Source organism: Phoxinus phoxinus, assembly GCF_949152265.1.
Source record: "Phoxinus phoxinus genome assembly, chromosome: 22".
Classification (NCBI taxonomy): Eukaryota; Metazoa; Chordata; class Actinopteri; order Cypriniformes; family Leuciscidae; genus Phoxinus; species Phoxinus phoxinus.
The window spans coordinates 7,363,922-7,376,761 of NC_136897.1; the positions used below are offsets into that span (position 1 = coordinate 7,363,922).

Below are 12,840 nucleotides of genomic sequence, written 5' to 3' on the forward strand. Positions count from 1 at the left end.
AAACAAAAGTGTGTTTACGCCATGTCGTAATTATCGTAATAATTCTGATATGCAAAAAGCCTTCACGTGCTTCTAGAACTTGTAATTACAAAACCTGAATTTAATTAAGTAATTTACAAGGTAATTTTCTGAGAGCTACGACCTGTACCACCGGACCACTGCAGATTTGATGCTGCCTTCACATGCTATTGGAAATTTCCTACTTCCCACTTCTGAAGTCTTGATTACGAGCTTGTCGCATTTAAAGGCTTTGTTGTCTGAAAGAATCATGGGGGACCCCAAGATTATTCATGCTTATTTATTGGGAAAATCTTAGTAAAGCCAAAATGATATTTAGCGTCTCATTCATTGAAACATTCACCACGCTATCTAGGCTAAACGCACGTGCTCCTCACTCATATACAAACAAATAGTCTCCTGAAGACAAGAAAGAGGGTGACATATTTCACAGGATGACCGCATGGTCGCACCAGTGGTGACGTAATAGGCTGCAGCCTGCCAATGCCAAGTTCATTTTCGTGTTTGACTCATGCTTCAGACACCGGTCACACCGGAGGCATTCCCCATAGTGCCCTTTAGGGGATGCAGCGCGAGTTCCCTTTCGCAAGGGAATAACAGACAATCTGCATTAATGGACTCCATTTTAGGTAATAGTGGCCCACAGCTGATTTGCATACATGTCTTTCAGTAAGACAGTAATATGTGAGTTAGCCGGTAAGCTGGAGACCTACACAATATAAAACACAAAACTACATATTTTGAACACCTGAAAATACATCAATAATTAATCATACTTACGGGTTGTGATTCAGTTGGTCAAAATAAAGTGCTGCTTTTGCAGAGCAGAAAACAGCGTCTTCTCAACATGAACCAGCAGCTATCTACAGAGTTTGAGGGCGGGTCAAAGTAGATGTTGTTCGCGAGGAGTAGAGCTTAGATGGGGCCCAAAAATTCAAGCCCAACCCTACCCGAGCCTGTGCACTTTGTGTCCGAGCCCGGCCCGGCACATTAACTGTAATTATGAGCCCGAGCCCGACCATTTTTTTTAATACGTGGGCCGTTATAACGGACGTTCTCAACTAATTCCGAGTTGTTTGAACTAACGTTACAGAAATCTGTTTAGAATTATCCTAATGAATAATGCAACAAGGACGAAGCATGTAAACTGCGTTGTTTGTTTATTCAGAATGGAATGGATCGCAAGTGGATCCGAATGAAGAAACGTAAAAAAAAATCGCAAACAATGATGAACACAGAAGATGAACAAGAATGAACTTTGGACCTATACTCTAATATAATTCAACAAGGTTTTAGAATATAGAATATATGTATAGGCCTATATATATAAAAATTGTCACTGCCAACGACTTAAATGGTTCAATACCTCTGACTTTCCTCCAAACTTACTCAAAGTTAATTCTCCTGTTTTTCTTTTTTTTCTTTACATCTTCAAGCTCCATATTGCACTTGAGCTACACAATACAGCACAGCAGTCCCGGTGTGATGCGTGCGAGTGGAGGAGACACTGCGCATAACACGTGACGTGCTTGATCAAGGGCCCGGCCCGGCCCGAGGATAGTGGCGGGAAATATCGGGTCAAGTTCGGGCTCGGGCAGCATCTGTTCGGGCTCGTAACGGAAGTGGGATTCCAATTCCTGACGACTCGTTTAGGTGGTTCAGAGTCCTTCTTTTGGGAGACATTAATTTTATTTATCGTGCACTTTTGGCTTCACAACTTTGCAAATCGTTTGCATTCACAAGCAGCTACATTACACATTGCATGAAAGGTAAAATTTAAAAAAGTATTGGGGAACTTTAATAACAAATCATATTAAAATATAATGAGCCATGCACAAATAGCCTAATTGTTTGCTAAATTTGTTTTTATGCACATGAAATGTAGCAAATACAATCATATTCACAGTAACTAATTGTGTAATTTCCAGGTAATATAATATCAACATATGGTCAAGAGGAAACAAAAATCTCTACAAAATCTTTGAGAGAAACAACAATCGCATAACGTTGTTCCGGCTCCTCTACGCAAAATGACTTTTCATTTTCATTAACCTCAACCTCAACCTCAACCTCAAGAACCAAAATAAAGAGATCCTATTTTTATCCAAGCAAACTGTGGGAAACCTGAATACACACGCAGAGCTTTCAGACACCTTTATATGTGCGATGTGGCGAGGCGACCCACAGTCAGCTGACCCGAGTCATGTGATCAAACGCGGAACTACAGACTGATAAACAGTTTCCTCCTGTGGTGGAGTTTGCGCTCATTGTTTTGTAATGTACTGTGTGACTAAATCATAGACTGACGGTGGATGATATGTAGTTAATCCGAGTTGTGTCTTTCAAACGCTACTGGACGTGCTAAAATTATTTACGCTTTAACAGTTACGTTTAGAGAGCACATGACTGAATAGTACTTTACACTCGTGTAAGATTATAAAAGCAATGTCAAGATGATACACACTGTATTATTTTTTCTTCTAACGCTTTCTGTCAGTGCGCATACGGCGTTTGATGGTGAGTATAATGTTTTAAATACAAAAATAAGATATTACACAAGGGGAAACAAATAAGTTATTATCATCACTTTATTTACAGATGCAGAAGTGACCATCAAAGCGCCAGCAATAGTGAATCTACAGGAAAAATCCTCTGGAAACATCAACATAACACTAAGGTATGATTTGTGTATTCACTATCACTGAGTAAATATGTGTTTTCGGAAATCATTTAAATTTGGCTTATCTTGTGTTTGCATTTCCAGTTCATCGCTAAACACATCTGTAACCTTTTATTTCAATATCACATATTCATCAAAAAACGTCTCTTCAATAATTCAACTGCCTGATGAGGTATGTGCACTTTTCTATCATATTTTAATACAAATTACCCTTCTGTTTTAATCATATTCAAAAGGTGCTGTTGAATACAAAGATTATGTTATTACAGGTCACTCAGATAGGAACTAGTACATTATTTTAGTTAATCATTTATTTTTGTCCATGTTCTAGCAAAATACTGTTTTATATGGAAGCCTGTTTCCATCACTGAATCATTTTTTTTTTTTAAAGGTAGTTGCAACATTTTTATCTTACAATTCTAAATGTCAGAATTGTGTGATGACATTTTCCCCTCAAAATTGGACTTTATAACAATTACAATCACATTACAAACAAATTACAATTGTTTATATCTTGCAATTCTGAAAAAAATAAAATAATAATCTGAATTGTGAGATAAAAAGTGTATTCCATGGCAGAAACGAGCTTCCATAGTTTTTTGTGCCAATTTACAAAAAAACTAAAGTTGGTTTTCTACTGCATATTATATTTTGACGCCTGCTTTTATATGGAATATGTAAATGTAAAATTCTGGATTGGAGCTTTTTATTACATCTTTAAATTTATATTATAACGCATCATATATGTCATAACATTTCAGTATAAAAATCTCTTTGTCTGTGCCATCCATTCATTCATAATCTAATGATCCTGTATTTTTCTGGCTGATTTATTCATGAATAATCACATTAACTACAACAATTGAATCTATGTTTGTCCTCCGTCATCTCGCACAGGTTGTTGTGCCAGCAGGAAACACGTCTGTGTCTTTTGAAGTGCAGACAAAAGGGGTCGGTCAGTTGACCGCTTACCTTTACAGCAATGACACTCGCATAAAAAGGTGTGTTGTAAGCTAAATTCTCTTAATCTGTCACCAATTGAACATGGCACTGGATGAAAATGAAACGAAAGTGATCTTCTCCTACAGCTTCCTATTGGTTTCTCAAGAACTCTTCATTCTACATTTTGTTCAACACATGGGCATTCTTTATAATGTTTGCATTTTTCCAATACCAACATTTCTTGCTGTCAGTTACGGTATGAAGCAACACGAGTGGATAGATTATAACCAGATTTAGAGACATTTGCATCATCACCTTGCAGAACCAGTTCTATTTAGTTCCTTAATTCAGGGGATTTCTGACTGGTGTTTGTGTGCCATTTGGTAATCGGTGAACTGTATTTAGTGTTAAAAGTGCTATGTAGTGTTAATTTTGTCAGCTATTTTTTTTATTTAGTCTTAGTCCTGTGCCGAATGCACTTTTTTTTTAGTTTTTCTCATATTTAGTGAACCTAGTCCTGTTTTTGTCTAGTCAAGTTTTAGTCGACTATTTATTTTGCTCAATTTTAATCACAAAAGAATTGTTGTCATTTGAGAAATAAATTTTTTACATTTCATCAAAATCGTTTAATCTATAAGCACAAATCAAGAGAAATTTCGACTCCTACGCATGGTGTTGTGGCAAAAAGTTCTCATTAAACATCACTGCGTAAGAGACACTCAGAGCCAAATTTATAAAAAGAGAAGTATTTATTCTAGCAAGAAGGTTCAGTCGCCACACAGTTGTTACGCTGCAGGGTGAGTGAGACATTAGACAGGAGGTAATGGGCAGCCTTTATACCATATTCAAGGTCTTTCTCCAGCAGGTTTCTTTCTGCCATGCCCTCTAAAGATAAGAGACCCATTGTTTTATACGTTTCTGTTTATCACTAAGTTGTCACTTAGGACCACCAAAAGTCAATACTAGGGTCAAAGGCCCTGTCCCATATGCTCCTAAAGTGTCACACTCAGCCACTTCCCCAGGCACCCAAACATATATTTTCTCGTTCACACACAATACAAACAATAGAACATGTGACTCCTTGAGAGAGTTATTTGACCACCTCATCTAGTAGTTTCCTGATTTATTGTAGGCTATTCATCACATGAATTAACGCACTCTCCTCATTATGAAAACAGGCAAAACTAGAAACTTCTCTCAAAAAATAAAACGGTGAAATTCCTAATACTATAGTAATTCCAAATTACATTAAAGGAGAACTCCAGCGCAAAATGAACCTTTGGTCTAATTACACATTGTTACCTAGTCAACCGTTATCTGAGATTTGTTTTCATGATTATCGAATGTAAATAGTTTTATCTCTAAAAACAGTTTAGCCTATAACGCTAGTATAACGCTAGTATATAGGGCGTAGAGTAATGACAAATAAAAATCTCTTGTTAATACCACTAACAAGGCTCAAAATAGCCCCACACTAACACTGTAGCATAATGAGGGTCCCTACCTTCAAACCGAAGCATTGAGAACTTTGACAGTGTCCAGACAGTTTAATAAGAAGATATTTTATACATACAGTCAACTTCACGTATACAAGCAGAAGCCATCTTTGAAAAATAGTCAAAGGCAGTCAATCTGCGAACGCCGATCCAACTGGTGAGATGTGAACGAGACCATATGAGATTCTATATGCGTTCGTAGATCGACTGATAGAGACTGTTTTTCAAAGATGGCTTCTGCCTGTATACGCGAAGTTGACTATGTATAAAATATCTTCTTATTAAACTGTCTGGACACTCTTAAAAGTTCTCACTGCTTCGGTTTGCATGTAGGGACCCTCATTATGCTACCGTGTTAGTGTGAGGCTATTTTGAGCCTTGTTAGTGGTATTAACAAGCGATTTTTATTTGTCATTACTCTATGCCCCATATACTAGCGTTATACTAGCGTTATAGGCTAAACTGTTTTTAGAGATAAAACTATTTACATTCGATAATCATGAAAACAAATCTCAGATAACGGTTGACTAGGTAACAATGTGTAATTAGACCAAATGTTCATTTTGCGCTGGAGTTCTCCTTTAATGTCCCCCTGTAGTCTAGCCTGGGAAAACCCTGATGAACTTCCGGCAAATTTGAGATTCGTCTGGCCAAGAGCCCATTCAAGCCCATTTCCAATTTTTCCAAATCTAGGCACCAATCACAAATGTTGAGGCGAGCTTTACACGATGCCGATAGCGCTGATTGGTTTTAGGTCTATCCAATTGACCCTTCGCAGGGAGCTTGATTGACATGTGATCTGACCAATCATACTTTGCCATCTGCCATTTTGTCCGACAAAGCAATCAGGAGAGTTAGTAGATTAAAGGATTAGTTCACTTTCAAAACATTTTTTGCTGATAATTTACACCCCGATGTTATCCAAGATATCCATGTTTTTCTTTCTTCAGTCGAAAAGAAATTAAAGGACAAGTTCGGTATTTTACACTTAAAGCCCTGTTTACAGATCGTATCTGATGAAATAGAACGGTTAAGATAAAAATTTGGACACATGCTCCTGCCCCGAGATAAACCTAAAATTCTCGGGACAGCAGCATGTGTCCAAATTTTAATCTTAACCGTTCTATTTTATCAGATACGATCTGTAAACAGGGCTTTAAATGTAAAATACCGAACTTACCCTTTAAGGTTTTTGAGGAAAACATTCCAGGTTTTTTCTACATTTAATGGACTTCAATGGCAACCATCTATTCCAGTGTTCAAAAGAAGGTTCAAATGTCCGTCTCAATGCAGCTTCAAAGTCTCTACACGATCCCAGTCGAGAAATAAGGGTCTTATCTAGCGAAACGATCGGTTATTTAAAAAAAAAAAAAAAAAAAAAAACGTTTTAACCACAATTGTTCGTCTTGTGCTGGTCTGCGATGCGCCACGCATTACGTCATCACGTTGGAAAGGTCTCTCGTCACGTCATCTATCTAAGTTATTTGTCTTGTGTACTCCGGTTTAAAAAAGTAGGAAAGGGTGAAAAACTCCAACGTGATGACGTAATACGTGGCGCGTCGCAGACCATCACAAGACGAAGAATTGTGGTTAAAAAGTAGATACTTTTTAATTTTTTTTTATAACCGATCGTTTCGCTAGATAAGACGCTTATTTCTCGACTGGGATCGTGTAGAGACTTTGAAGTTGCATTGAGACGGACATTTGAACCTTCTTTTGAACATTGCGATAGATGGTTGCCATTGAAGTCCATTCTGTGTAGAAAAATCCTGGAATGTTTTCCTCAAAAACCTTAATTTCTTTTCGACTGAAGAAAGAAAGACATGGATATCTTGGATGACATCAAGGTGAGTAAATTATCAGCAAACATTTTTTTGAAAGTGAACTAACCCTTTAACATGAGAGGATTTGAACTTGAAAAACGGAGTGTACTGACGCCTGTCCGCGGTTAAAACAACATTCCTTCTTAATGTTCATTCATGTTTATTTGATGCTATAAATCAACTAGAAGGAAGAGATGATCGGTTCACGAGCAGCTTTAACTGAGGCTCTAGTGTTTTGTCAGACACATTAAAGAGCCACAAAACAGTATTTATTGTTTAAATTTCTTTAAAAAAAATGACCAAAGGTGAGATTTAGTTTAATATCAAAAGTAACCGAAAAGTAACCTGGTATGTCCTGTCGGTCAGCGTATTGTCAGTGTCCTCTCTGCTCCGCGATGTATTTTTTACTGCGTGAGATCATGTAGTAGCTTGTCGGACATAGCGACAGTAGCTAAAGGTCTTTGCGAACGGTCAATTGCACCCAGAGGCATTTGAGTGACGTCTGTTGGTGACGCCCCTTTGGAAATGGGCTGTGAATGAGCCTTCCCCAGACCCACTCTCAGTTACAACTGAGAAGGGTCTGCTGTTACAAGGCTACTGTACCTATAGTCAATAATTGTATTTCTTAACACTCATCTTTGATCACCTAAATTACATATTTAAATGATTTTTCCTTGATTTTTTTTCGTGCCTTAAAATAGCTTGAATATAACTCTACACCCTTGCCTCATTTAGTATATGCGGTTTTATGAATATGCAAATTAGCCCCGCCTCCACTCACTCACACCAGCTCAGATATCCACTCGTTGACGATCACACGTTTGGTAGGTTTTTGACATCAGAAACCGCCAGCGATTTCAAACCGCGTTTTTGAGACTGTCTTTGGTTCACTGCAGTTTTAAAGAGAGAATATTCAGTAATGGTGTTGACTTATTAATTTGCTCATGGTTTGTCTTAAAGCACATTAAAAACACCACATAGACATATAAACAACATTAAAAACACCACAGGGGGACATTGTTTTTAAAAAAAAAAAAAACTAAATTTTGTATTTTTACAAAAACAAAAAGAGATTTTGGTAAAGTTTTTATTTTGTTACCTCATTTTAGTCTCATCTTTTTTCGTCACTGATATTCCCTGTTGATATTGTCACAGTTATCATTTAATGACATTAGTGTCGTCTCGTCATCATCTCAGTCATAGAAAAAAAGGTAATCGACAAACAGATTTCGTTAATCAAATCAACACTAGTGTTATACAAATACATTTACATTGAATTGAAAAAGGTTCTATAATTTCGAATTCCAAACAGCAAAAAAAATATTTTTTGTGAGGGGGAAAAAAGTGCCCGTATTGGGCTATATTTCCTAATGTTGTTTTGGACTTAGCCAGGGTTCTCTCTAGAAGAAACTCTAGGTTGCAGTCTCTATAAACTCCTCCTTTCTGAGAGCCTATTCTGCTCTGATTGGCCAGACGGGCCAGTTTGTTGTGATTGGTCTACTGCTTACTGCGGATGTTGAAAACAAAATGCACACAGTGATACAACAGTAACGATGGCCTTTGTTTTACCATATCAAATCCATCCCGAGACCCTTTGGAATAGCATGACTGCATAACTCCATTTATTGTGATATTTAAAACTTTGCAGACCTTTTGCATTAACAAACAGCTATAATACACACTACATGAAAGGAAATATCTGCAAAAGCATAATATGGGCACTAGATATTTTCCAGATAATATTTTAATAATTTGTTTTAGCTTTAGTGATAAGTAAAAGCATATGTTGAATTATTTGAGAAAAAACAGCTTTAAAATAACGGCTAGCGGGGGTTCTCTTTTTTCCAGCTCTGAAACACGAATCAGATTCCTGATTGTCAGAAGCAACGTCCTTTTTATCATCAACCAAATCATTGGCTGGATCTACTTCCTGGCCTGGTCCGTGTCGTTCTACCCACAGGCGTTTGAGAACTGGAAACGACGAAGGTACAAGATTATCTTTGAGATTTAAGGATTTAGACTAAATGAAAATATGATGAATAACGTGTGTGTTTTGTTCCATACAGTGTGGTAGGCCTCAATTTTGATTTCCTCGCTCTCAACTTGACTGGATTCATTGCTTACAGTGTGTTCAACGTTGGCCTATTCTGGGTGTCTTATATACAGGTGCGTGCAACTGACAGCTTTTAGGTTGTCAAATTTATTTGTAAAAAAATGACACACCTAATGTTTAAAGGTCTTATTTAGTGCTAGTTGTACTAAAGCAGTATACTGTCTTTAGCTATTGTCTGATTGTTTACTAGCAGTTTTTTAATGGAGATGATAAATGCTGCATCTACAGGAGGAGTTCTTGAAGAAAGATCCGAATGGAGTCATTCCGGTCGATGCCAATGACGTCTTCTTCAGTCTCCATGCAGTAGTTCTCACTCTCGTCTATATTTGTCAGTGTGCCATCTATGAGGTAAACATTGAAACACTAATGTGAAAATATTAATATTAACAATATACTATCACACACACACACACACACACACACATACATTAGAGGTCTGCACAGGCTTTAAACTGAATCCCGAACCCGGCCCGTACCCTTGATCGCTTAAAACCCGAAATCCGAAATCCGTTTCTCCTTTTTGAAAATACCTTTTTGCAATATGCTGTATTTTAGAAGTTTTCATGCAACAATCATTAAACCAATACATGTAAACAAGCACAGTTTCATCACATAAACAAGCATCATCCCCCCCAGCAGTCAGCACACCAGAGGAAAATGAAAAGTGATCAAAGTTCTGAAACTTTGCAGGGTGAACGGGTGTAACACTCACATAAATCCCTCTGGAACTCAAACGTCAAAACAAAGTTCGCTCAGTGAGTGTTGACTAAGAGGAAAACACCTGGACATCTTCCATGTTGTGTTTTTCTTGCCGTCTGCTGGGTTCTGACCAAAATAATGTGCGAGAGCACACGCGCAAAACAGTTTTGTATAATTTTTTTATTTGTGCACACATGCTCTTTCTCGCCTCTCGCTCGCTATTTCGGTCACAACACTTTAGACAGGCCGCACACCTATGTACATGCATACAGTATATGTAAATATATAGTTTTAACCCGCTCTATCTGTCAGCTTAAAAGTTTGGGGTCAGTCTTTTAAAAAAAAGGTAATTATTTTATTTAGCAAGGATGCACTCAATTCAGAAATGACAATACATATTTTTACATTATGCAAAAAATATATATTGTAAATAAATTATGTTCTGTTTGGAAGCACATATGTTTTCAACATTGATAATAATAATAAATGTTTCTTGATCAGCTGATCATCATATTATTACAATTTCTGAAGGATCATGTGACACTGAAGACTAGAGTAATGATGCTGAAAATTCAACATTAAAACATATTAAAAAGGAAAAGTTGTTATAATAATCCAAAAATATTTCACAATATTATTGTTTTTTCAGTATGTTCTTAATCAAATAAATGCGGTCTTCTTTCTAAAACATTAAAATATCTTAATACTGACCCCAAACTTTTAAATGGTATAATAATACATTTATGACAAGTAATAATTAGTAAAATTAGTAGAAAACAAAACAAAAAAGTACCGGTATATATTTTTTGTATTATTAAAAAATGACAATAATAAAAAATAAAAGTTAAGAGAGTGAAGTTGCATTGTTTCTTAAACTTTTTCTTTTTTCTTTAGAGAGGCGGGCAAAAGGTTTCCAAAGTGGCCATTGGGTTATTAGTGATTGGCTGGACCTTTGCGTTCGTCTCCCTGTTTGTTGCTGTGGCACAGAAGATCTCCTGGCTGGATTATCTGTACTATTTCTCTTACATTAAACTGGGTGTCACACTTGTAAAGTACATCCCTCAGGTACAACTCTCCTATCTCACACCACAACAGCACAAAATGCTTTAAAGCTACACCCTCAAATACAAATTACTTTATTTTTTTAATGAAATACAAAGGAGATGTATATCATGTTTTTAGTTCTTACAAACAAAAGTGCATGAGAACTGGGGCTGTCAAACTCCAAAAACAACACTTCATTATGTTCAAAATAATGAAAAACGTTGTACATTAGCTGTCAAATCTCATTCAGTTGGAAACATTCAGTGTGTTTTGTTCAGTCATGAGAAACATGAGAATCAAACCTGGCATGACATCATGTTTGAATATTCACATGCGTGACAGAAATTTGAGAGCCGTGGCGGATTTATATTTAGTAAAATGTCAGTTTGTAATGTCATAAGGGTGGGTGAATGAGGACATAATTTTACAGTTTTGAGTGAACTATCCCTTTAAAGATGATGGCTACTGATAGACCAGTGCCGTAGATTTTTGATGCAGTTCACTGCAATGCTAAACATAGATTTCACACTTCCCCTTTTTAACAGAATAGTACACATGCTTTTATTTATGGCTTGTAACCGTAGATTGAGAAAGAGTTTCCAACGAATCAGGACATTAGAAGGGTTACTTGTATTCTAAGAAAGTGTACCTGAAGTCTATCTGTGTCCTGAAGTGTAAAATGTTTGATTGTACATTGGAGTACAATGTACTCCAATGAAAGAAAGAAAGACATGGATATCTTTGATGACATCGAGGTGAGTAAATTATCAGCAACATTTTTTTTGAAAGTGAACTAATCCTTTAAACTAACTAACACTTCTACCAATCAAATGAAATCAGTATAAAAAAAATCATCTTACTACCGGTAATAGTCTTAAAATGGCCATTTAATATAATTAAGTTATTGATTTTGAACTGTTAAAATCAGTTTTGCAATCATACTGATATTGGGGAAAAGACCACTCTTGCTCACGTGATAAAAACACACACTGAAACAACAACTCATACGGGCAATACTTATCTTTTAAGGTAGCATTTCGGACCTAGCATGATGCTATTTTATGCCAAGGAAAAACTAGTTTGCTTATTAATCTTAATGGAGTGCTTTTGCCTAAATTATTGCCTATATTGAGATGAAATATATATATAATATACCGTATTCAAATATGGATCAATTGCATTAAAAACGAAACTTGATTGTTTACAAATTCTAGACATTTCCACAAAGCCTGGTTCCATTATTCAAAAATATGTGGTATTTTTTTTTAGCATATCCTTTATTGAAAACAGGTTTTAATGTTTGATATAACATATTTTACACTTAAATAATTGTGAATTACTTTTCAGGCTTACATGAACTACCGCAGGCAGAGCACAAAGGGTTGGAGTATCGGGAATGTGCTGTTGGACTTCACAGGGGGCAGTTTCAGTTTGATTCAGATGTTCCTTCAGGCCTATAACAACGGTGAGAACACACAAACACTTTCATTTCCTATACGAAACACTAGTGAAGTTAGAATGCACTCGAATAATTGTTTTAATTTATGTTTCCTTGACAGATAAATGGAAGTTTATATTTGGAGACCCCACAAAGTTTGGACTGGGCGTGTTCTCCATATTCTTTGACGTCATTTTCATAATACAGCATTATTGTCTGTATAGAAACAGAGAGCCACCGTATCGTGATTTAGATGCTCAGAACGATCTCCAATCTGATGTTAAAACATGACTGGGAACATGGGCGCTAACATGAAGATTTTATATGGATTTTTATGTCTTTTTGTATTAATCTAATGTGTGAACCATCTATTAAAGGGAATGTGTATCTTACTCCAAAATATGACTTGAAAGCAAAAGAGCATTGTTTTATATGGTTTAGTCTATATTTATAAATATTTTTTCTTATTCCAATAAATTGATGCTCAGGTAAACTATTGGAACTGGTTCTGTAATGAAATGAAATTAATGCAACACAATATATATAATATATATAATAAGCAGGTTTTTGTTGGTTGTTGTCTATAT

The 12,840-nt window shown here is 36.3% G+C and overlaps 1 protein-coding gene across 1 annotated transcript; it reads left to right on the top strand.

Annotated features, from left to right (window-relative positions):
* The first annotated feature begins 1,633 nt into the window (after positions 1–1,633).
* On the top strand, positions 1,634–12,749 carry ctns (cystinosin, lysosomal cystine transporter). The gene is made up of 10 exons (XM_079597983.1): positions 1,634–2,535; positions 2,617–2,695; positions 2,783–2,870; positions 3,596–3,699; positions 8,808–8,945; positions 9,026–9,125; positions 9,301–9,420; positions 10,666–10,836; positions 12,163–12,280; positions 12,375–12,749. Exons 1-10 carry the CDS (start codon positions 2,472–2,474, stop codon positions 12,542–12,544), a joined length of 1,152 nt encoding a protein of 383 aa, XP_079454109.1. The 5' UTR covers positions 1,634–2,471; the 3' UTR covers positions 12,545–12,749.
* Positions 12,750–12,840: the final 91 nt, after the last annotated feature.

What these genes read in the sequence shown, in the direction of transcription:
- ctns (XM_079597983.1), top strand. Translation starts at nt 2,472, where the DNA reads ATGATACACACTGTATTATTTTTTCTTCTAACGCTTTCTGTCAGTGCG. An exon ending in GTCAGTGTGCCATCTATGAG is followed by an intron (nt 9,421 to 10,665) that starts GTAAACATTGAA and finishes TTTTTTCTTTAG; the next exon opens with AGAGGCGGGCAAAAGGTTTC. An exon ending in CCTTCAGGCCTATAACAACG is followed by an intron (nt 12,281 to 12,374) that starts GTGAGAACACAC and finishes TTTCCTTGACAG; the next exon opens with ATAAATGGAAGTTTATATTT.